Source organism: Oculina patagonica, chromosome 6 (genome assembly GCF_052425735.1).
Source record: "Oculina patagonica isolate OP01 chromosome 6, crgOcupat, whole genome shotgun sequence".
NCBI classification, from domain to species: Eukaryota; Metazoa; Cnidaria; class Anthozoa; order Scleractinia; family Oculinidae; genus Oculina; species Oculina patagonica.
The window spans coordinates 3,278,105-3,303,153 of NC_135763.1; the positions used below are offsets into that span (position 1 = coordinate 3,278,105).

The window sequence follows — 25,049 nt, forward strand, 5'->3', positions numbered from 1 at the left end:
AACATTTAGCTTACGCTTTTAAGAAAGACGATTACATATCCATTAGCAGCTCAACACTTTAGCAATTTATCACATACTTAAGTCAATCAGCAAGAACGTGAAGACCACACAACTAAAAGGCACTTCTATGAATCGCCGATTTCAGTAATTGTTGATGTTCCGTAGTCATGTGCTTAATTCTCTATAGTTTAGTATAACAGCAATTCTCGAACCTTCGGTTCCTAGTAAAATACGTAAAGGAGGACGTGTCTACGTGACTAAACTTAACGAACGTTTTATTTCGCACCTCGCGCGCCAGCTCGCTGACCGTGTAAAGAAGAACAAGTCAACAAAAGCATTAGTTACATTCCTCCGGCACATAAGTGTAATTCAAACTGTTGTGAAAAACTTAAGTCGAAATATGCCCCGAAAAACGCACTGTAACAGCAAAGAAATGGCAGCTAAACCGTTTCGTGAGATAGCATTCCTCTCCTGTTGGCTGAGTCGCTTGATAAACGTTTGAGGGGGACACAAAGTTACTTAACGCGGGGGGCTGTACTGAATGTTAACAGCGTGAAAATTTGGAATTAAAACCACGTGTGAGCTCTCACGTTATCTTCGTTTTTCCTTTGCTCTTGTCGTTGCACCGTTCCCTCGGGGCTTTTAGTCACCAAAGTGACGCAAACTAGTCGAGTAGTGTGCACGATCCAGCGATATAAGCGTAGATAAACTGTAATTGCTGTTGACAATGCCCATTGGTTTGCGTGTTTTATTAGTCGTCCAACTGTCACTGCAGTATATAAACACCGAGGTCATCTTAAAATTACTGCTATTGTGTCCTCACTGCTGCACTACTTTAACTCGCCACACTCTGGTGGTCACAGTAAATGTTATCTAAATGACTGATTTGAAGCTTTAATAAAATCACTGCCGTTAGCTCTTGACGCCGCCGATAGAAATCTTTTGATATTTCCCAGATTGTTCCGTGTCCGTACAGTCGAACGTCCGTTTGCGGTTGCCGTTAAGCCCCAGTGCGGCTGACGAAGGCAAAACCAAAATGAGCACATCCTAACCGCTTTGCTCTCACAGGAGTACAAACCGTGCTGGCAAAACAAGAACTTCACGCGGCTGGTATTATGCAGTGATAATGGCCTTCTACTGTTTAGCGCCACAGGACGTTATCGGCTTCTCGTAATCCCACAAGGAAATTAGTTAAATCACTTCCATCGCATGCCAAAAATCTTTTCAAGCACAGGGCCCCAGTTGAACGTTTCCGGGATGTTTTACCGATTTGTTCATCGCTGAGCCAAACGGGAGCAGCGCAAAGTCGTGCGACAAAACCAAGACATAATTCCATGTCGGCCAACACCAGCCGAGCCGAGTGTAAATTGTAATTGACTGTCAAATTAGGTTGTTTGTAAGTCACAGCTTGAAATGACTGACATTGGTGTTTCTGTTTAACTAGTAATACCGCCCACATCATCCGATTCATATATAGAGGCTATTTAAATGGAATGCCTGTGACGCCACTACGCAAACTGAATCTTGAATACGGCGCAAACCTTTCTCATTGATTTGAACGCGTACCATATGCTACCGTAAGGCACAGGAGCCATGTTTGTTCACCGAATTTCTCTTGGTTTTATGTTCATTCACGTTGTATACCTTTCCGCCATTCCTGTTCTCCCAGTCGACGACAAAAAGAAAACTCCTCTTCTCGCCGCTAACTCGGAACCTCTCGAGCCCTGGGAAGTGAATCAAGAATTGATTGCCCGTAAAGGTGTGCACGGCTTCTGTCGTCCTTTGAATCACTGTGTTTATGTCTCCGAACTTGCAGAAAATCCTTTGATTTGCCGCTTGTCGTCTTGCATGTTAACCGCAAAAGTAAATCGCACGCAGACCGTGTCAAACGCCGCGGAATACGTTTTGGGCAAGTTGAAGGCGTTTGAAAAAGAGCGGGATCTATATTAGATGATAGCTGATTTTCTCCCTGGGCATAATTAACCTCGTAACATCTAACAAATGGACATCTTTGCAGGTGCGGCATCTTTTGACGGTTGGACTCTTTACGAGGGAGACATCGTTTTAGACTTAAGAACACGCCTTCTCATCCAAGGAGGACATCTCCGAAGAAGGCGAGCCGTTAAAAAATTACAGAGATCGCGATGGCCAAACGGAGAGATTCCGTACGTTGTAGACAGAGACTTAGGTAAGCTGGAAACTATGCTTGAGTTCACAGTACTTATTTTGTCCAAACTCTTCACTCCCGCATTACTTTGAAGTTGGCGAGAAGCGAAGAGTTTACCCTAGAAAAGTTGCGCTCTGCCTCTTGGTAGTAAACAACAATCCGAGCCAAGTGTCACTAGCGTAAGAAAACAATTTTGCCATGTTATTAGGATTTTTAGTGTAAATGAAGTATTTTAATCCACCGCAAATAAACCTCAAGCCTCAGAGCGAATGGGGATGCAGTATTACGACTGTATTTTTACTACTCTCCATGAGTTGACTGGACTACCTCAACCCACGCGACAATTTATGTACAAAAGACTTATGGGAATGTTCCACCGTAAATTACGACCTTCTTCGACCCTTCATTCCGAGTCGAAGCCCTTAATTGCTTTAAAACATTCTGTCCTATCGAGTAATGGCGCGCTAAAAACTGTTTAAAAGCGCTAACGTTAAGAAAAAGTGCAATAGGGTGGAAATTTTTGCTATCAAAGGAACTCAGAATGCATTTCTCTGTAAATATGTGTAGTGGATATAGGTGGCTTGAGCAATTAATCACACGACGTAATGTAGTCATTAGGATGTCGAAGTAGAGAAGGTTAGAGTTTAGACAATGGCCTGTCATTGTGCTGCTTAATTTTCAATGAAGTTTGTGCTGACATTGAATATTTTAAGCGATAAAGGGTCGATGGGATGAGTGGGAACCCATGGCAGAGCACACAGTTTCCAATTTCATAGAGTGTGTGTATGCAAGAAGGCGGAGCTAAACCGAACAGTAATTGATGCTGTATTCTTCTCTATCAACAATGGCCCCATTGCCGTCAATTTTAATTTAATTACGATATAAAACTACTCAATATAACGTCTTTCACCTTCTCATTGTTACCGCTTTCTTGTAGCCATGAAAACCAAGAAAGAAATTAGAAAAGCCTTGAGACACTGGAAGAGAAAGACGTGTCTGCATTTCCGACACAAGAGAGACGGCGATACAGATTATATTCGCTTTGTTTACGAACCTGGGTAAGGATTATTAGTGCCTCTTACTTTGACTGAAATATTCATGAAGTATTCCTTGCTTTCCGGTGACTCTAAATGGCACAATGGGAAACACACGCAAGCAGCTATCCACTAAATGTTACAATAAAAAAGGGTATTGTGAAAGCTGCGAGAGCGAGGAAATAAGCTAATATTATGGATAACTGCTCTTTTCAGCACATTTTAGCATTTTCTTTCATCCTCGCTTTCGTTTTAGACATGGTTGGACTTTTGTAAACGTTTTTAAACGGTCTACTCGTAAACGACATTATCGAGGAGCGGACCACACAAAAAGCTGAAATATTTCAATGGTTTGCACTCTAATTTGCTAACTCATTAACACATCTTCTCGGTGACAAGGAGAAAACGAGTGAGTCCGGAAACTCGATGACATTTATATCGTTAATTAACTCATTCAAGTGTGGACAGCAATAAGCGTGGTAACTGGCAAAGCGTTGCATACACCGGAAGAGTATTGATTGTAGTGTTGTTTTAGTTTTCCTTCTTGCTTTGAAAGCAAACAGAAAAAAGAAAACATGAATAGCAAGTTACAATGGCCGAACATCAGAAGAGACAGCAAGATAAAGAAATGGTTTGATTAATTGCCGAGGCGATAAAACCAACTTTGAATGGCGAGCGGCCGTGATTTGCTGCCAGGGTGTGGAATTAACTACAAACAAACATTTGACAGTTTTTCTATTGTTTACAAATGTCAATAATAATGAAAAGTTTTATCAGGACTTAAAATTACCTTGTGACATGAAGCGCCGCTCAAGGCGCCAAGCAATAAAAGTTCTTTTTGCTTCGCTTTGACATAAAAAGCGCTAGCTTTTCTTCTTTCTTCGCAAACGCTTAATAAGAAGTGTTAATGGAATTTACGACACGTTCATAACAAGATTTTGCCACAAATATCTACAACAGACTTTAAAACGATGGCTAATTGAAATCAAGCGAGGAATGAAAGCAATTTACAAAGTAGACTTTTTCTTCATTAGTCTTATCAGGTTAAACACATACTATCACATACAGACGTGAAAATGGTAACCACTTCCCGTGCCGTCATTCGTGTTTTTACTCAAATCAAACTTTCATTTTTTAATTGAAACACTGATGATGGCAAATATGTATAACTACTAGAAACGTCGTTCCTACTTTGTAAACAACTCTGTGCCCCACTTCCTTGAAATGTCCACTGAGCCAATCACTGAGCTCGAACAGACCTTGTGGTGTACTCGTTGTCTGGTGGACACATGGAGAAATTGTTGTTCACGCGGAGTCGCCAGCAAGACTGATGACCGTCAATAGTTTCTCCTGCCAAAAACATGGGCTGTTGCACGCCTAAAATCACGAAAATCTTATGGTTCCTCCTTCGCTCTTTTAAACATAATAATAAAGGTTGTTGAGCCTAAACTGTTTCAAAATGCGAGATGTTGGAGAAGTTTTTAGTGTTTTCTTCGCGAAACCATCTCTAAGTGTTTTAATAATTCATGAGTTGTTTTTACCATTTTTAGCAGCAAAATGACGTGCTTTGACTACTTTAGAACCATATCTAATTACTTTCGTCAAGGCTCTTAACTCTTATCTAAATCTTGTAGCGACATGTTAGCACTTTAGGGAAATCTTTCGCTTCCCGACCCTCTAATGTCATTCCATTGGCTTGAATCCAAACGGCACGAAAAAAATACTATTGTCTCGATTTGCCTTTTATCTGTTATGACAGGAGGTTATGTAAAGTAACATGGCATTACACAGCTGATAAAGATATTTTTTGACTATATTGAACGGAAAGATCTGCATTCTTAACATGGATGGCTTTCGGACGGATAAGTCAGCAGTATGATTTTCATTTCGTTATTTATAAACCTAAACTCGGCAGAGTGTAAATAAACACACAAAACGTGGAAAGTATCCCGGACATCTCATCTGCACTTGTCTCAGTCACCCTGAAAACGGCAACGCAAAATGTGATTTGCAAAAACAACCTTGAATAAGAAATCTCGTTGTGCAGTACGGATGGTACCAGTGCAGTTTTACTCATCATTTGTAACCATGTCTCATTGCTGATGGGCTCTTCAATGAAATGTTAACTGTTTCAAAGTTTGGTCACCGTAAACATGTTTTTTTAGTAAAATCTTCGAACCCAAAGCAGTTTGGAAAACAATTGTTCTATTAAAACCTAACTCTACACCAAAAGAAATCCTCTCTCAGCCGTTCAAGAAACGATTTCCACCGTTTGCGTTCTGCAGCTATTTTCTGCATAAAATTACAAGTTGTTTTTAATGTTGTTTTCAATGTGAAGTATCAATCTTCCACCTCAAATGAATCAAGGCACCAGTTGAACCAGCTGTGGATACACGAGGGTTTGCCTCGTGGTGTCCACAAACGTACAAACGACAGACATAAGTCAATGTTTTTTGTTTTTGTTTTTTTATTTCATTTTTTTACACAATGAGAAACCAATTAAAATAACCGGGTGCGCCCAAATGGAGCTTGATAATGTCGGTGAACAACGTGCAAGTAGTATGTTTTCTCGCAATCAGCACTGATTGTCCTGAATCGTGCTACTCACTCATAAAGTTTTTGCCCTGTAAAAGAATTAGCTAAAGTAATTTAATCGTTTTTTTCTCTTCACCAAGTAAAATTCAACCCTTGATAGAGCTATATTTGTAGTACACATTCAAACGACTGTGAAGCATTATATAATGATATTTACAAAATTGATGACAATCGACTTAAAAAGAAATGGCGTACAAGTAAAATTCTGCAAACATTGGAGGCCAAAACGATAATATGCCATAACTTATCCAGAGAATAGTTCGTATTAATTAAAAATTGTTGGCCTTATTGCTACAGCAATATGCTCACTTCAAGAAAATTGAGAAGAAAAAAAATGAAAGTGCACTACCACTCGACAGTGGCGTTTCTCGTTTTCTCTAAAAATAATTAGAGAGATTAAGGTTGACGTTATACAGCAAATGGCAAACGCGAGCTTGTTTTTCATTTCGTTACCTTTTTATCGAATTCTAAAATTAATTCCTCATAAAAATAGGGAACAAATCCCACATTCACAACAAACAAAAAACTGCTCATTTCCGCGTACGAACGGCAAATGGCAGCCGGCAGAAGTTGAATTTTTGCCGTTTGCGGCAAAAATGAACGTCATGCTTAACCTATCTATTTCCCGTGAATATAACGCTGGTGGTATACATGGGTACTGACCTTCTCCTTAACCGGATTTATTTTTATTATTACTTATATTCTGAAAGGATTAAAGCTCTCTGTGGGAAAAACGTTTCTTTCAAATCCTATGATATCACTTTTTAGAGTGATCAATATCTTATTACCAGGGCTCACTTAGAGAAAGCGATTGTGATACTAGGTCTGGTTTGCACTTAGCTTGTTCCCGCCGAAGAAAAGGGTTCGTATTAATTGAAAATTGTTGGCCTTATTATTTTAAACGGGCCCTCCATCGATATCAGTCTTAAGCTGAGGTAGATACCACGTAAATGTAGAAAATTGTTTCTTTTTAGAGAAGATAACTACAACAAGCTAACTGATAGTTATGTAAACGACAGCCCATTACTACTTTCCTTCAATTTCTAAAAGGGAAACACTAGATAAACTTTAAACATAATGAAAAATTTGTTTCATAAACAAACGTTGACGAGCTCGAAAATGTGCCTTGTTTGGCTAGCTTCAGCGAGATGTTCCGGACATTGTTATTTTACCTTACTAAATTTCAAGATTTCTTCGTTTCTGTTTAAAGCCCATTTCGATTATTGAAATTAGGCTTCCGGCCTAGGCATTAAAAATGGTGGAAGGACACAAAGTTTACTTCGTTAACCTGTTAATCAGCGGAACCCATAAAACTTGCAGAATTATTAACATGAAATAAGTTGATAAGTCGTAAAACATAGCTACGCCGGACGATGGTCGGGTCAAGGTGTAAATCAGCTATTGCGGCAGAAAGAGTTCACTAGCCCCAGGCTTTCAGACACGACTGTTGTCTGAAGTAAAACTAAAAAAGTTACAAAAGTATCAGCAGTTATAACAAGTTGTATATATGCACATGAAAACATCGAATTTTTATTACACAAGGTCAAGTTGACTCCATTGTTACGGACCGATTAACGATAATAATACCTTCTTGCATGTTCATTGTTAGAGGAATTGTTATTTAGTTAACTAAAACAATGATGGGAGGGTAGAACCCATTAATCATTTTTGCTTGGTTCTAGTAGTTTAATGTTAATCCATTGTATTAAAAACTATAACACTATTGTTTTGCAGATGCTGGTCGTATGTCGGCCGGGCAGAAGGGGAGCAGAAGGTTTCAATAGGACCTGGCTGTGAGTTCATGGGAACCATTATCCACGAGATTGGTCATGCTGTTGGATTCTGGCATGAGCAGAGCAGACAAGATCGCGATCATTATATTAAGATACTCAAGGAAAACATTCAGACCAATGCAGTTGACCAGTTCAGTAAGTAGCTACATACTTGTGGTCTTTGCAATAAGAGCAACAGTTAATCATTTTAAGCAGCGTTTCTGTGAGTGAGCAACATTTTACTCATCTTAACAATAACAGTAGATTGTGAAGTAAAAAGTCGGCTGATAGAAATAATGGCAATAACCAAACTGCCTTAATTTTACTTGTGTTATTCTCTTGTTACCAATAATACTATTCTAGGTGAGATTCTCTTTTGATAGGTTGTCTTGGCACAAAGTCTATAGATAGCTTAAACTTGACATAAACTGATAAAAATCTTGAACTTCTTCACAGATAAGATGCCAAGGAAAGTTATGGACTCCATGAACTACGAATATGACTACTTCTCTATTATGCATTACGGCACGAAGTTTTTCAGTCAAAACGGCAAAGCAACCATCAAAATCCGTAAGAAAGGGAAAAGGATTGGAGCCCAGATTGGTCAGCGCAAAAGTTTGTCGTGGATTGATGTCGCACAAGTTCATGCCATGTACAATTGTAATAAAATACCTTCAGAGGAATCAAGTAAGTTCAACAGAAACGAGTCAGTTGAGATTGTTTTATGAGATGTAAAAAGTTAAGTCTGCTCGCCTAATGAAGCCTCCAACGTTGTGTCCTTCGGGCTCGCTGCGTGACGATCCAAAAAGACGTCTGTATTGGAGGCTACGCCTAAAGCAAGTTTAGTGTCCTTAGTGTATTGAGAAATGATATCTAACATTTTAAATGTGAGACACTGATGTCTCGTTTCACCGTCTTTTGATTAGTTTTGTTTTCTTTTAATACTTATTCGAAAGCCAATATTCATTCAGTTCTGTAGCGTAGTATTGCCACATACTACGGTAACTTTACACAATGGCTCTCCATCTAAAGCACCAGCGCCTTAAAATGTTGGTTCGTTATAGCTGCGGGATACAAACTGAATCAAAACTGTGTATATAATTGGTTTGATCGCTACAATCAGGATTACCAGACTCAAAGGCTGATGTCTGTACATGACAATTCTTTACCCCCAAATCAGTTCTTTGTTATAATCACTTACTAAACTCGTCTTTTTCTTTATCGCAGAAATCTGCTTCAACAGTACAACAGGAGATGGAAGAGAGTACCGAGGGCAATTAAACTACACCGAAAAAGGCGTAGTGTGTCAACCATGGAATGAAAGATGGCCGCATGATCTCGAGGAAAGGAAATTGAGAAATCCCGGGAGAGAGGGACTGGGCAAACATAATTATTGTCGTAATCCTCGTGGTAAACGCGCGCGTCCGTGGTGTTACACGACGCTCAAGAGGCCTGTATGGCAGTACTGTGACATTGTGATATGTAATCAAAAAATTAAAGTCGGCGAAGAAGACACTTGAAACAAATGCCATCGACGATTGAGATGGTGAATTGTGCGTGAGCGTTTGGAAAGCAACTTGCTCAAACAGTATGGGTCCTTGTAAGCCATGGTTCCTCATGACCTCACATGGATTCTTCATTCTAAACAACGTAAAACTGAACGGGAATACGTTATACGACAAGGGAAAAGGAAGCCACATTGACATGACAGAGGTCTTCGGAAGAAGCGCTCTTCGAATTCAAAATCTGGCTATGAAGTCTCATTGACATGTACAGAAAATGGGGAGAACTCTCTATAACTTCAAAGGAAACAATTTATAGACTTTAAAAAGACAAAGTTATATTTAACATCATTAACATTATAAATAAAAGACATCATTTCTGGAGGAAAACTCAGCGCGTGGAAAAGAATACCATGAATGTGTTTGTGAATTAAGCTGCGGTTTGGCCAAGAAAATGTCTTGTGTCCTCGTTGACCTTGGTCTACTGACGATGGAAGGAAGAACATCACCGCATTTTGCTTCCGGGTATTTTAACAACCACCTTAAATGTGGTGGCGTTACCAAAACCTTTGAGTTCTTATAGAACAATTTCCTGATACTCCCGAAAAACTCGCAACTTTTCATGGCCAAAGGAGAGTCTCCTACTCGATTATTTATTGCGTTTTTGTACGAGTCGCCAAAACTGGAAGTCACATTTCATTGTAGTCTGTCAAATCAAAGTTTATTCTTGGCTTTTACTGGCGATAAACAAACAAATAAGAGTAGCAACTGCAATTTTCAAACCATCTAACGAAGGACATGCAAATAACTCTATTCTTGGCATCAAGTTTAATTCACGTTGCTTTTTTTGTGGTTTTTATTGACCTCCTAGCTTGCTCCACCCAATATAAGCCTTTGTTTAAGGGTTTGTTATTTTTTGAACCAATTTGTAAATTGTGGGCGGTATATATTAAGGGTTTTGTTGTGAAAACGTAAAGGAAGTTTCCGGCTGAGGAATATTTTAACAGCCGTCACGTACAGGCTACATACTGAGAGAGTGGGTTTCCTTCGACACATTCTTTAACTGGTTATTCAACTGTGCATGTAGGAGTGTGTCTTAAATGATTGTCATGGATTATATATAGTAATGACGACTTAATCGAATGTACTAGGAGGAGTCCCGATTTCTTTAAACTCCAGATAACTCGAAACAAAAGTCGTTTCCCTCGGATTTGCAGTTGCTTTAGTATCTCTAAACTCATTGATGTTTCGAACCAATTATCGTTTCTTTTGGGGATTGAGAAATCGGGATTACATATTCTTACTCTGCCAATTACCGATTACTGATGATTTTGGAAAAAACTAGCTACTATAACTTGTGTTGTAGTGATACAACGAGTCATCTATTCTATATCCTGTTATATTGCACCAATTATTATTTAGGGTTGCCAGAAAATTAACATGAACAAGTGCCAGTGAACGTAAACTCCCAGTCGTGAAATTACGCACAAAGAGATCTATAGCTGACTTGGCTTTGAAGTTGTAATACTAACTAATAAGATGTTTAGTTACGATGTAATTATTCTCTTTTTCTAAACAGTGAATGTTACTCACAGAAAAGCCTTTTCTGAAACCGACCAGTAACATGAAAATGAAGCAAACTTCAACTTCGTGAAGTTAGTCAACATTGATCATTAATCGAAGGAGATTTCTCCATAGATATTAAGAAACAAAAATAGTTTAGTTTATTGTAAGGATACAAGCATGGAAAGAAAATGTTGTTTATAATATATGTTTTAATTAATTTAACTCACTCGTGGTTTAAAGAGTAAAATGTACGATATTCAATTTGTTCTTATAATTATTGTAAATGTTTGAAAGTGTATATGAATTTTAAGGCATAATTAAGGTATATAATAACAGTTGAGAAAAAGCAATCATACTTTAATGACGTATGTTTCGCATTGGTCTTTTAAAACGAAAAACGCGATACCACATTATTTATCTTTCAGGAAAAACAACACATGTCATGTCATACTCCAAAGGTGTCTCACTCACTTTTACAAGAAATATCTTTTAATAGTTTTACTGCCGGGTTTGGATAAAATAATACATCTTTTAGTTGTAACTTTTTTGGCTCTTAGGAAATACGGTACTTTTTTTCCACTGATGGCTTTAACAGCGCGGTTAACTAAAAACGCTAGATACTTCTAGAAACTTCACACATTTTTTTAGTTGCAGAAAGTTCATATCCACATATTTATACTTGAAACCATGTGTTTAATGTTAAAAAGCCCAAGGATTCAAGAAACTTTAAAAATTAACTAAGAAGTGTAAGATAACTAAGAAGTATTAAAGTTGCCACTCATTTAGAAATGATGGTACTTATTGTCTCCCTAAATAAAATCATTAACAGAGAGTAACACAGTTCACAGTTGTTGCACAGATAGTTTGCGGTATGCAATCTAAAATTTAGAAGCAGGGTGGGGGGGGGGGGGGGTGAAGCAAATGCAACTGGCCCTAAAATGGACTGGACTGGGTCGAATGACAAAGCGGTGCTGAGTGTGTGCAGTAGCAGTAGGATGATTGATAAGAAAAAATAACGAAAGCTTGGAATGATTCTTTGCTCCAGTAGCTGCCATTTTGAATAAAAATACTCTTCCAAGATGGCAGCGTCTCGTTTTCAATTTTTTGCTGTCGTCACACGAACATACTTAATTAAAGAAGAAGCTAATTCCAAAATAGTACTTTTTTTTCTTTACGCCAACAAAAACGTAAATCCAAGATATGTTAGTCACCAAAATGTAAGTTTCCAAAGAATATTCAAATCCTATGAAATCTATGTCTGAAGTAGTCCAAGAATCGAGAACCGGCCGTCGCCATCTTAGAGTAACTTAGCAGCCTGGCGATGTATGAGTGACGTCAGAGAAATAGGCTTTACACGCTGCGAGCAAAGTTTCTTTGAAGACTTTTTTAACTGACTTATCGGGAATTGTTCGGGAAAGCGAAATCGATTTAAATGTGTTAAGTTTTGTGGTATATTTGTGCTATATTTATGATTTCATTTGCTTTTCTTGATTCTCTGCAGTGTAAATTAAATATGCTGAACCTTTCTTGAATACGGTACATTTAATTTTCATTTATCAGAAATAAAATAGCAAACAGCATTCTCCACTAGTACTCTTGCTCGTCGATCGAGTCCGACTCAACATTGAAATCAAATCCGCGCGAATACAAACAAAGATTCTGCGACAATTTTTTTCGGTTTCTTTTCCAAACAAATTAAAGGAAAAAAATAAAAACGTTATTTGCCGGCCTAGATCGGTCCGTATTGGGAAAACTACTAGGAAAATAAAACAAAAGTCCTTTCAGTAAAAAAAAAAAAAAAAAAAAAAAAAAAAAAAAAATTAAGTTTACTTGCACTTAGCCGCCAACTGCTTGCTATTTACAGGAATCGACAATTAAAGGGCAGTTTTAATTTGCTGTACATGTGACAGGAAATCAAGAAATTTCTTAATGTTAAAAAGCCGTACATGATATTCGTTAAGTAAGCCTTCTTGCAGGCTAATTTAGTTGAAAAATATAAATCTTGTCCGTACATATCAGAAAATAAAAGAATCTTTTAAATTTTTCTTTGATCTTATGTGTTCTTGTTGAACGGCAATTTTTCTTTCTGTAACTAATTTTAAAACGCGTACGATTTGCTGTTTTTCTAAGATTTTAATGGAATTCTAAAATAAACTGCTTCTTCTTTTCCGACTTATTAGACTTTTGGCGGTAGTTTAGATTGTCCTTTTTGACGATATTAATACTTAGATTAAAATAAAGCTGTTTTTAATGAACAAAATATCCCAGAATCACCAAGAGATTGCGGTGAAGAGTGGAATAGCTGCTTTCATATTTATTTTTGTTTCAAGAAGAGCTATAGTGCTGTATATTTAGCAACAGTATCAGTATACCAAAAGCAAAATATTGAACAAGTCAATTGGCAAGCAATGATTTTTGAAGAATGTAGAAAATGCAGCTACGAGACGAGTAGTTAAACCAAACTATAAATTAAAATGAAATAATAACAATAAACGGTGAATATAAAAAGGAACCCCACTTACCGGCGCGCACGCAACTTGCAATTCTGTTAGTTCGTCAACAACTAAACAAAGTATTCTAATTTGTTTGTAATTTTGTCGACAAAGTCTCAATTTTAATCGTACAAAACGATTTTTTAATGTACAAGAACAAGAAAACAAGCTATTAAACTGAAATGCTAAGAAAAGCGTGTTTAATTTTTGTTAATTTCGTTTGAAAAGTAATAACGCTGAGAAAAGCTTTTTGAGCAACATCTGTCATAATATCCATGACTCTCAAATATTATCCCACTGGCCTCCTCTGTTTTATATCACTTAAAGGCAAGATTTAACTTAAAATCTAACCATTTTATGGCTGTATTAAATAAAATTATTAATTTCGAAAGCAAACTGTTTATTCAGTTTTCCGATTGTCACTCATCAAACTTTTGGCAGTTAATAAACCTCTCCATCGATAGACGGTTTTCTAGAAGGATTAAATTAAGCTTCGCAATGGTTTAAGATGGACGAAATGATTGACTGGTCATGAAACTCGCGCAGGCATTGCGGAGCAGAGAGAACAAATTGCCTTCAACCAGTAGGTAGGTGTGGAAAACTGATTTATTTTTTACTTTCAAGATGAATTATTTAGAGCAGACTGAAGGGGACATCATGACTACCCCGTGTAGCAGAGTTTTTTTTTCTCGCTCGAGGCGATCGAAATATATGTATACTTTGAGCCGAACGACGAGAACCACGCAAGAAAAGTCTGTAGTACCCGAGTACATCATGAAACGAAAATCGTTAGAGGGAGTCCGATCTTAACATTCCCGGCCTAAAGAAATCAGTCCGAAATGCCTGAAAAGAATTTTAATACTAGATTTAATTTAAGAGACAAAAATGTACTGGAAAGCATGTTTTCAGTTTTCGATTCGTTTGTCTGCGAGACCGAGTTTTTAAATAAAATTTTTAAATAAATATATTTTAAGATGACATTTTACGACAATCATCTCCCACGATTGGATTACATTATACAAACGCTGTATTTCACATCATGGCCTTATTTCAACAACGACTTTTATTGCGTATAGTCAGCGGGGCATAATCAGGTTTACGGCCCATACTAAACGCTTCGTAAAGGATAGTATGTTTTTTTGGAACTGATATAAAATGCATGATGAGGTTATCAAATGAAATTGACTGGCAACATTTGGTACATATGCATGGACGTAAAAGACAAGACCTTTTTTGCAGTGAGGAAAACTCAATCTCTTTCCCAGGGCTTTTCCCTTGGTCATTTGGGAGAGTCGAGAAAAGGCACCTTACAAATTAACAAGAGGAGCCTTGGGAACGAGGTTGGGGAAAACTTCAATTCCTATTCCTGGTCTGACATATATGCTTAGGTTTTTTGTCATTTCAGGAATTGCAGAACGAAATCACAACCCATCGACGAATTGAAAACGAAGCTTGTGTGTTCTTCCAAATACAAAGAAAAGTGACGATGAATTCATCCTTCGACAATTCTTCACAAGAGGCAATTTCTCCAAGCCCTCTGCCAAGCCAATCTGCTCATAGCATTACTCCCCTTTCTCGAGCCACTTACTCCATAGTTTGCATCGTGGCTTTTCTTGGAAATATGCTTGTAATTCTTGTCTTCGTCTGGGACAAGAAGCTGTTAAAGAAATCCTACAACATGTTAATCCTGTCCCTAGCCATCGCCGATGTGTTGACCTCCGTCACCTTGATCACAAACCCAGCTTTTGTCCTTGGTGACTTGTATCCTTATCCAAACAGTCGCTTTCTGGGCGAGCTATTCTGCCGATTTATATGGAGCCGTGCGTTTCTCTTCCAGTTGGTGACCTTCTCAGTCTACATCTGTTTGGTGTTGACGGCTGAGCGATGGTTTGCTGTTGTTAAGCCCCACAAGTACAGCGACGCATTCAGCAGGAAAAACGTCGTGCGCTACATTATCTCTTCTTGCGTATGTTCGTTTATAGTCACTGCTGCTGGGATGTTTGAAACAGTGTACAACACCAGCTCTCGAAGCCAAATCTGTGAGATCCAGTTTATTGGGAAAGGATCCGTTGCCCGCGTTCTTTTGGGTATCGTTCAATCTTCTATGAAAATGCTTATCCCTTGCTTGCTCATGATTGGCCTGTACATCCACATGGTTGTCACGGTGAATACGTCAGCGGTTGCGTCAGCTGCGAGCAAGGCTAAACTGCGCGGTGGCATGACGCGGATGGTGGGCGTTGCCTGTTTCACTTTAATCATTTGCTACGCGCCAAACCAAATCTTAATGGTGTTTGCAATGGCGGGAAAAACGAAGCTGGACACTCCGACACACCACGCGACTGCACTCCTCACTTTTATGGCCAGCTGCGTCAATCCACTTATTTACGGGCTGAGCAACAGAAATTACCGCAAGCGCTACCGGGAGATTCTGTTCGCTATGTGCCCTAAAGTAATTGGAGGGTGCGCCAGGGATGAGCCTCAACCCGTTGCCACAAACAGGAATCAGCGGCGTGTACATCCATTGAGTCCACACGAAACAGAAGACAATCCGGTTATAAACCACGAACAATCATAAAACGAACACTTTTTTTGCTAAATCTTCTGAACTGAAAATAGACTGCAAAACAGTCGTTTTTTCTCTAAAGTCGCACAGTTTTGCCATTGGCTACGGACCTCTCGCTCTCGTTCGAAGAGCAAGCGCGTTCGCAAAAGATACGACTGTTTTGCAGTCTAAACTGAAAATGTAACTATTTTTTATTGAATTTGTGATCAGAACTCAAGGGAACCTTCATTATAATTAGTTATCTTATTTCAGTTTCTCACTATTTTATTTCTCAGATTTGCTTGTAAGCAGCAGTTAGCTAAGGTAATACGATTGTATCATTTGACTGTAAGTCTGTCACTTAAAATTGTGTGAATAGTCGAGTTAGTTCAAATGAATTATAAACAGCAAATTTTAAAATTGCAACATATAGGCTCCTGTTGCCCGAATCAGGAGAATTAATGGCGTTGCCTTGGTGAAGTTAAAGCTGAATATTATATGGATCCAATGCCGCTATCGCTTTTAAAAGAGAGTTGTTAAACTCATATGGAGCTTATTTAAAAATGCCACAAGTCTCTTCACGAAACGGATTATTTATGACTGACTGTACAAAAATCACCGCGAGCGCTAGTCACATCGAGTTGAAAAACAATGTGAAACTATAAGAACTCGAATAAAAACATCCGGCGTCAAGCGCAAGAAAACTGCGCGGTAAGCCAAGTCACGTGCACATTTGGTTTCACTTCTGATTGGTCGAAGAATCACGATGTTTGCTCTGATTCGTTAAAGCAAGTTGCACAAGTATTTCTTTAACCAATCACCACTGCTGAATCACAGAGCTTTGCACACGTTAAGTAAGCAAGTAAGTAACAGAAGTAAGTCAGTCAGTCAATCAGTCAGTCAGTCAGTCAGTCAGTCAGTCAGTCAGTCAGTCAGTCAGTCAGTCAGTCAGTCAGTAAGTAAGCATTAAGTATATTGTACATGTATGTAAGTAATTAGTCTAAATTTAATAAAAGTGATACTAGATTGTAACTTAACTCAAGACTTAAGGCACTTATAAACTAACAAAAACAAATCTGAGACGAAAGGCAAAAGGACGTGCAATAACAAACTAAAATACTGACCAACTGAAAGACAGTAAATAGAAATATATATATTTAAGAGAGGATCCTCTCTTGATATGTTGTAGTTCATGGGTGTTAGCGTAGGTTTGAAGGTTATATTAGAAGGATTTATTTGCACTCACTGGGAGCAAAAATGTAAAATACACGTAAATAAAAGTTCTCATGATTTGAATGCGAGTCGTTTCCCATCAGTTGTTCGGCATGTCGTCAAGTCTGTTTCCTTGTTCCTTGTTTTCGATCGGCGGAAGTTGTCCGGCCTTCTTCCCATACGCGTCAGAAACTTGTTTCTCATTCTCCTTTTTATCTCATGCTTCTGTTTTGCTCCCTTTTCTATGTTTCTTTTTTATTCGTTTCCCTGTTTTTAGCCGGGGTTAAATAACGCTTCGGATTATCTAGTGGTAGTGGGACGTGGTAGATCATCGTGCACTTTCGGAGACTTTCCTTTTGAGCGTTTATTTTTAATAGCCCTAGAAAGGATCATTCGGGGACCTCAAGAGGCAGAGGAAAATTCTTTGACCTCTGTGGGGCTTGAATTTTTCTCCGCCTCGTGTGTTCCCCGATTTTCTATTCAGGCTATTTTACCCTCAGAAGGGAATCCTCGACCTCCGGTTCCTGCTCTTCCAGCTTCTAGCCCCAGATCGCTCTCGGTAATTTCCAAGAATTTTAATTTATTCAATATGGCCGCGGAGTGAAAGAAGTGCGTACGCGTGAATCATTCAAGACTCCTTATTTTAGGCATTTAGTTTGCACAGCACCATTCACTTGATCCTGAGAATATATTAACTTGGTGTGTTCTATCGCAGCTTTGTATTGCCTTACTTGCGACTTGTAAGTAAATTAAAGTCAATGCGCTGACGAACTCGCGCGAAATAAAAATTTTGGAATTACACGTTTACCCAAAGGTAATCAGTTTTAATCTCATAATAAATTGAATTCTTCCAAGAATTCATAGACTGAACAGCCCGTGTTCTTACAAAGAAATTGTCTTAATTACTGTAATACTGATATCGAAATTAAATTAAATTTGTCGAAGAAAATCCCGAGAATTTTTGCTAATTTTGTTCGTGGTCTTTCAAATTGTATAAAAAGGTCAAAATTTTGTTTAAAAAGTATATTATAACAAACAGCTAATAAATTCCAAAGCGAAAAGAAAAAAGAAATAAAAATGAAACACCTTGTAGGAAAAAAAACGATGAAAAAAAAATTCTCCTTCGAGCCGGATTCGAACCAGCGACCTAAGGATAACAGACAGTACTTCTACAGTCCTCCGCTCTACCAACTGAGCTATCGAAGGAACCACACACTTCCAGGGAAAAATTTGGTTATTTAAACACATTTAAAAAAGATACTTGCTGTAATGCATCCTGAATTGAAGTACATTCGTCAAAAGATCAAACCGGAAGGTAACGTCTAACAAACATAAAGACTAAATTAATACTGGAGATGGTAATGCATTTTATATTTTCAAGGTAAATACTGCGTGACACTACCGTGACGAATAACGCTGAACATGAATGCGTGACAAACACTTCGACTGCGTTTTCCTTATTATAGGAATATATGAAGATTTTTGCGAAAAAGAGAAAAGGGAATATACACAAGAGAATGCTTTTGGGTTTGGTAACGGATTCCGTTTTGCCGTAAGTTCCGTTTACAGCATTGGGCGAAATCGAAATGAACACGCCTCGGTCGCGTCTCCGCAAATTTTGAATCCGAAGTCTAAAAGTAAAAACTGTGTCGCCCTCCGCGATGCTGTTGTAGTGTAAACAATTCTTCAAATCAATCCAGACATTATCCCGCCTGTTTGGTAACTGTTCCCGCATAAATTAATCTCCCCGTGTTATCGATGTGTGTAAACCGTTGGGAATCCGAATAAAGTGCCTGCGAATCCGAATACCCTATTGAAATAAAATTAATCCGGAAACATTTATGAATCCGGAAAATATCATATGTGAAGCGTAGTCTAAATGATATTGAAAGTGCTAGATGAAGAAAAGAAAAACTGATAAACCCGGAGTAAAACGAGAGGTACTAAGGATCTGAGAGTCGGAGTCGCATGCTAAATAAATAAAAATAATTAAATCGTCTTGCAACTAACAATCCTGTGGCCCTCAGATTCCCCTGAACGAACTGGAATTTAGAAGTGTTGGTTTTTGTGAAGGAAAACCGGAGAAAAACCCTCGGAACAAGGACGAGAACCAACAACAAACTAAACCCACATATGACGCCGGGTCCGGGAATCGACTTGGGCCACATTGGTGGGAGGCGGGCGCTCTCCACTGCGTCATTCTTGCTAACAATGCCAGACTGCAAAACATCCACAAACGTCCCAAACACTTGCTTTATTTTTCTGTGTATTATTATAACAATGCTTACCATTCGATATTGAAAATGAAAGCTCGAGAGCCAGCAACGTGTTACATCTTGCGAGACGTTTAAAGAACATTCAATGATTTTAATTACAAAATGATTGACTTAGAGATAAAAAATAATTCATTTCTTCCTATGTTTTACAGTAATTTTAATTTTAAAGCTCTATCAAACATTGTCTAACGAAGCCTAAAAACTTTAAATGTTTATGAAGCATTTTTTGAGATAAAACCTAATTTTCTTAAAAAAAGTCCTTGGTGATTGTGTTACATATACCTTATTATAGGAAATTAACGCTTGTGTTAATTAAGGTATTTGAAATTAACGCGACTTAAATTAACGCGAATTGAAGAAAAAATTAACGGAAAGAGGGGTAACATTTCAAAATAAAGGAAATAACGCGACGTACACAACAGGGACAAGTTTAGTTCAACACTTGTAGGCGTATATCTAAACGAAAACAATGTTCGTGTACTTTCCCACTTTGAGCGTTCTTCGCAGTATCAATGATAGTGGCAGATAAAATTATGCTTTTTCCTTGGAGTCAAGAACATCTGTACTGTAACGAAAAATTGGGACCAAAATAATGGAAATTAACGTCATGGAAATAACGCTCCACTAATTAACGGCGCGGAAATTAACGTTAACAAAAATTAACGCGACTTCAATTAACGCGAAAATGTGAAATCGCGTTAATTTCATGACGCGTTTATTTCCTATAATAAGGTAATTACGAAATAAACAAGACACTGCGCGCGCTGACTGGTAGAAAGCTATTTTCTATAATTTTATTGAAACGCCAAATTATTTTAAGTTCTTTTAAGCGATAAAAGAACTAGAAGCTTTTTTTCCTTCCTTCATAAAGTTTAATGTATGGGAAATTTGGGTGAAATTTTGAGACACGTCGAAACAGTATACCTTTTCGCATAGTCGAAAATGTCCTACTTTATGGATAGCAGACCTTTTTCTAGTTCTCAAATTGTAGACAAAGCCGTGATTATGTAATTCACCTTTATCTGTGAAGATGTGTCAAATTTGATTCACACGATAAGGTATGTATATACACCCATAAGTTTTTTTCTTTCCAGTGAAATAAATAAATCCGTTCTACCCGTCTCTCATAACAATTCTAAATCACGTTGACAATTAAAAGTACTTCAATTCTAGAAACTGACAACACTAGCCACAAAATTCAAAACGCTTACAGCTGGGGTTGATCACGGGATCACGGGGGCTTGAGGCATGGAAGCATGAGAAATCAAGAAATAAAGGCTGTGAACGAATGGACTCTAGAAATTACAAGAGATAAAAAACAATGTTATCCACTTACAACAGTCTTTTTCAAGACTGCAAGTCTGATCACACTCAACAAACAAATGCAAATTAAAATTTCCAGTAAAACTATAGAATATTTTACAAATGTGCAAAGCACGGGTTATTGTCTTCTGTACAGATATTTAAAGCTTTCTAGGTATATTTCCCTGGACCTAATACTCTCTCTTAAGGAAAAAAAGTTTTTTAAAGGCTATAGAATGTTTTAGGTAGAAGTGCTATATGCCACTGATCGCATTAACTGCAGGCTCAGTCAGGACCAAATTCGTTGACTAGGAAATGGTACATGAATCGCGCTTTCTTCTGCGTCAGTTGATTGACAGTTTTCTTGCTAAGCCCCGCCTCCTTGCTTTTTGGCGCTCTTAAAAACAGGGTACCAAACAGGGTGGCTGCAATTGAAAAAAACAGTTTGTTAGAAGTAAAACATGAGTGAACTTGGATACAGTTTTTATGATCAAATATTATATGTTATTTGCCGGTTGAGAGGTTGTTTTTATTTGGGTTTTGTTGGGTTTTTTTTTTTTTTTTTTTTTTTAAAAAAAAAAAAAAAAAAAAAAAAAAAGGAAATATATTTAACGGATATGTGATGAGGGATAGAGGGAGAAGCGGTGCATGCGATGGAGCGAGTGCGTGCATGCGTTTAAGTACGAGCGTGCGTGCGTGCGAGGAAGAAAGTGGGTTGCACGATTTGTCTTTATCCGAGTACATCCCAACAAATAGCATCTCTAATACGAGTTACAAAACTGAACATGAAAATGATTAAACTGACCCAGAGTTTTGGCGTCCAGTTGGTTATCATTAGAATGTAGTAACAGTTCTCTCAGGAAAGCACTGATGTACGTGAACACATTCCGGTGGCTCTGAGGCATCTGAAATATTAACTGCAAGTAAAATACAACAGTGAGAAACTGATACAATATTGTGCTATATTAAAAGACAGTAAGTAAACACGCATAAACAAAACTTTTTACATAAAACAAACGGAGAGGTCGCAAGTTGGCCTTAAATAACCAAATACATTTGTTTTAAAGCGGTTTTCACTTGGGTGTCGAAAGTAATTCGGGTTTTCTATAGTTTTGCTTTACTTTGCTTTGTGATTGGTTTTAAAAACGCGAGCCATTTTCTCTACCAATCAGAAGGAAAACCAAATCCAATCGTGACTCTCTCACACACATTTTTACGTGCTTCGTGCCGGCTGCATGTAGTTCCTTCGAGTTTCGATTGGTTCTCTGGATTGTTATGTCCTTTGTGATTAGCCAGAGTGACATCATCGGCTTTAGTTTTAAGACACTCAATTGAAAATCGCTCTAAACTTGGTGCAATTAGTGTGCATGCTACGAACAATTTAATCTTCTTCATCTTTCACAACTGAAGACTCTATTAGCCTTGTCGTAACCTGTTTACAGACTAAACTTGCCGGAACATGACTTGCTTGTCTATACAGAACGTATTACCATGACAAAAGTCAAAACCGGCAAACAACATCACCCGGCAGACAATACGATGGAATCTTCAGGGCAAGAGGAAGAGGGACCGTCCAAACTCTCACCTTGCGGACACCTCACTATTTCGGACACCCCGTTATTACGGACAGGAGTTGAAGTCCCGACGAATAAGAATTACTGAAAATAACTCTCGCTGCTACGGACTTTCTCTATTAGGGACACCAAATGGTGGTCCCGAAGGTGTCCGTTATAGAGGGAGTTGACTGTACAAATACGGAATAACTCACCTGTTTACAGAGCATGTAGTTATTGCAACACTCAAGCGCTCTCTGGTAAAACGCATAAGGAATCACAGGCTCAGGTAACGCTTCTAGGAAAATAAGTAAAGCTTCTGCTATGGAGTAAATACTGCCAGCTATGGATCGTCAAGGAAAAAGGACCATATGCTTAGTGCAAAATTTCTGGCATTAATAATAAGGGGGTTTTCACTTCAAAAGTAATTTGCATTTGCTTTGGTTTTGCATAACTAAACTTAGTGATTGGTTTAAAAATCTCGCGCCACTTTCTCAGCCAATCAAAACTAAAACCAAAATCGCTTCGCTTCGTGACGGCTACATGTATTGCTTCGCGTTTTGATTGGTTTACTGGATTGTCTATGTCCTTTGTGATTGGCCAGAGCAATAACTTTGCTTTTGGTTTTACGACACCCAACTGGAAACTGCTCTAGGGCACGTAAAATAATTGGAAAAAGTAAACATTACATTGCAAGCAGACCTAAAAAACCCTTGACCAACCAACCAGACACCCAAGTAAAAACACTGAAAGGATACGCAGTTTACCGCCACGGCAACAATCTAAATGTGACCTGATCTCTTCTAAGTCTTCCTCGAACCCAGACTGCCTGAGGATATTCTCCTACAGGAAAACAAGAGTTAAAAGTTGGCAAGATTGTATAAAGTGCGCTTTGTGTAGCAATCACGATTTGTCCTACCTGACGCATGCCAAAGTTAAATAAATGATCTGTTAAAAGCCACAGCTCTTTAGGAATTTCTAGAGGTTGGGTGTCTGATGAGCTCGATGGACTTGCTAAGTTGATATGCTCCTAAAAGAGGGCAAATAAACGTTTCTTTGTGAGAAAAATGACTAAAATAAAGTAGTGATCTACTTCCGACCACCCCACCCTTGTAGAATGCAAATTATTCTCACCAAGTCTACCAGTGTTGCTACAGGAACGTCCCTGATAGGTCCATACATGCGTACTAACGCCTCAATGGACGAGCCGAACACACTTGGAAGATAGTTACCGCTGACCGACACCTGTCTACTGTTAAGAAAATTAATGCAACATCAAAAGATGTTTTAATTTGCCTCAGACCACAATTAACCACTGGAATAAATTTTTCTGATTTATTGTAGCCTTAGTAAACGGACGTGTAACTCTGCAATCAATTCTTCTCCCGCCCAAGAGACTTGATTTTAATATTCCATACTAATGATCAATGTACTCTACAGAGATCCGTGTTGTGTTTCTGATTGCTTGTTCAGTTTTGACTCATTAAACAACCGATAGGAGAGACTTCAGAAATTTCTGCAGAGCTAGTTCTTTTTTTTTTAATTCAAGTCTCTTATAGCTCAAACAGAAAAATCTGACATAAACGCTATTTAGGGTCGTCACACATTCCGCGTGACGGGCCAAAGAACCTCTGCTTACAAGGCTATTCAATCAGGGGATAATTTTTTTGTGGTAGATAAAGTTCAGCATGGTGTGATATTTGAAAAAATGAAACTGCCAACTGCCTAAGACCTGTTAATGTAACCAGGGCAAAAACTCTAAAGGACGAATTCCAGATAGGAACAGTTTGCAATATTTCATTCAAAATTTGTGACAAGTTGTGGCAAACTTTGAGACAAACCTAAATTCCTAAGAGCCCTTGAGTAAAACTGTAGACTGTGCGAATTTCAAGGATACAAAAAAGTCTTTTCCTCCTTCCAAGTGTAGAACGAGAATATCTTCCAGTTTCTCGTCACCAGAGTTCATGGCTCTTGCAGATTCTTTGTCGACATACACGGTCAGACGAACCTGTTTGGTGCACCCTGTCAGGGCAAAGGAACAAAAACTGCTTAACTACTGTAATTAGTTTAAAAAAAAAAAAAAAAAAAAAAAAAAAACAACCCTCGTTGCTTTGGGATTAAGAAGCCTTTTCCTATCACAACTTTCGAGGGGTTGACTAGTTTCAGGTAGCTAGAAAATACATGTACCAAATGTATGCTGATCCCAATTTTAATATATGCCGGGATTAAAAGGAGGGTTCTTGTTGAAAAAATAGACATCGTTCATTTTTGTAAGGCTTGTTGTAAGTATTCTTTCCGGAAACTTTAATGTAACATGTAATTTCGAAACTTAGGTTCACAGATCGTGACCCTGAATTTGTACAAATAATTATTATATAAGTATTATTTCAGGAAACTTTAATGTAACGTGTAATTTCCGAACTTTAGGGTATTCTAAACAAGATCGTGACACTCTTTTTTATATTGATACAATTTGATACAATTTTTATATAGGTACAATTTGACAAATTCTTTTTCTTTTAATCTTTGGACACCTTACCTGGCATTATAATTCCCATATAAGGCTTGACTGTCAACCAAGGCTTGCAGTACTCAGTCTCGTCTAACTTGGCTATGAAAGCAAACTGAGCTGCTACCTGTCAATCAATCAAACAGTCATCTAACATCATCTAACATCACATGACGTAAAAAAAATTTAATAGACTTGCAAGTTTCAAAATGCACAGGAAAGGAATGCACAATAGCATACTTAAAAGTAGAAAGCAAGCAAGTAGCTGAGTCATAAACAAAATCAAACAATAACCATGCAATGATATTTTGGTTTAGTTTACACTAACCCACCTGACCAGTGTTAACAATGTCCAAGGTGGCTGTCTGTTTTTCAAGAAATTGGACATCTTTAAAAATAATCTGCATAGAGAAATAAGACTTTATTAAGACCAGCTTAAACAGTGGCATCGAGTGGTTTTCACTTGTCAATGAGTGTTGCAAGTAATTTGAATTTCAAAAGGTCTTGAGAACAGCAGACACGTAAAG

The 25,049-nt window shown here is 38.1% G+C and overlaps 3 protein-coding genes and 1 non-coding gene across 6 annotated transcripts in view; 2 read left to right on the top strand and 2 right to left on the bottom strand.

The window, feature by feature from the left end:
* Positions 1-1,201: 1,201 nt before the first annotated feature.
* LOC144656158 (zinc metalloproteinase nas-4-like) lies at positions 1,202-11,466 on the top strand. The gene is made up of 6 exons (XM_078516389.1): positions 1,202-1,759; positions 2,018-2,188; positions 3,105-3,225; positions 7,531-7,724; positions 8,025-8,255; positions 8,796-11,466. The coding sequence occupies exons 1-6, from the start codon at positions 1,594-1,596 to the stop codon at positions 9,086-9,088; spliced, it is 1,176 nt and encodes a 391-aa protein (XP_078372515.1). The 5' UTR covers positions 1,202-1,593; the 3' UTR covers positions 9,089-11,466.
* Positions 11,467-14,614: 3,148 nt separating this feature from the next.
* Positions 14,615-15,703, top strand: LOC144656535 (mu-type opioid receptor-like). The gene has a single exon (XM_078516758.1). The coding sequence runs from the start codon at positions 14,615-14,617 to the stop codon at positions 15,701-15,703; it is 1,089 nt and encodes a 362-aa protein (XP_078372884.1).
* Positions 15,704-18,001: 2,298 nt separating this feature from the next.
* On the bottom strand, positions 18,002-18,088 carry Trnay-gua (transfer RNA tyrosine (anticodon GUA)). Its single transcript is given in 2 exon segments — positions 18,002-18,037; positions 18,052-18,088. It is a non-coding gene; the product is annotated as a tRNA-Tyr (tRNA).
* A 2,097-nt stretch (positions 18,089-20,185) lies between these two features.
* Positions 20,186-25,049, bottom strand: part of LOC144656153 (inositol polyphosphate 5-phosphatase OCRL-like) — a 45,025-nt gene continuing 40,161 nt past the window's right edge. For all 3 annotated transcript variants that reach the window (XM_078516385.1, XM_078516383.1, XM_078516384.1), the window contains 9 exons: positions 24,855-24,923; positions 24,553-24,649; positions 23,911-24,035; positions 23,148-23,258; positions 22,933-23,043; positions 22,772-22,856; positions 22,229-22,356; positions 21,266-21,377; positions 20,186-20,885 (listed from right to left, as the gene is read on the bottom strand). In XM_078516385.1, the coding sequence (XP_078372511.1) occupies positions 20,746-20,885; positions 21,266-21,377; positions 22,229-22,356; positions 22,772-22,856; positions 22,933-23,043; positions 23,148-23,258; positions 23,911-24,035; positions 24,553-24,649; positions 24,855-24,923 (978 nt within the window). In that variant the 3' untranslated portion in view covers positions 20,186-20,745. The remainder of the gene's footprint in view (positions 20,886-21,265; positions 21,378-22,228; positions 22,357-22,771; positions 22,857-22,932; positions 23,044-23,147; positions 23,259-23,910; positions 24,036-24,552; positions 24,650-24,854; positions 24,924-25,049) is intronic.

Coding starts and splice junctions, on each gene's coding strand:
- LOC144656535 (XM_078516758.1), top strand. CDS start 14,615: ATGAATTCATCCTTCGACAATTCTTCACAAGAGGCAATTTCTCCAAGC.
- LOC144656158 (XM_078516389.1), top strand. CDS start 1,594: ATGTTTGTTCACCGAATTTCTCTTGGTTTTATGTTCATTCACGTTGTA. Junction 1,760..2,017: donor AGAATTGATTGCCCGTAAAG/GTGTGCACGGCT, acceptor ACATCTTTGCAG/GTGCGGCATCTTTTGACGGT. Junction 3,226..7,530: donor CGCTTTGTTTACGAACCTGG/GTAAGGATTATT, acceptor ATTGTTTTGCAG/ATGCTGGTCGTATGTCGGCC.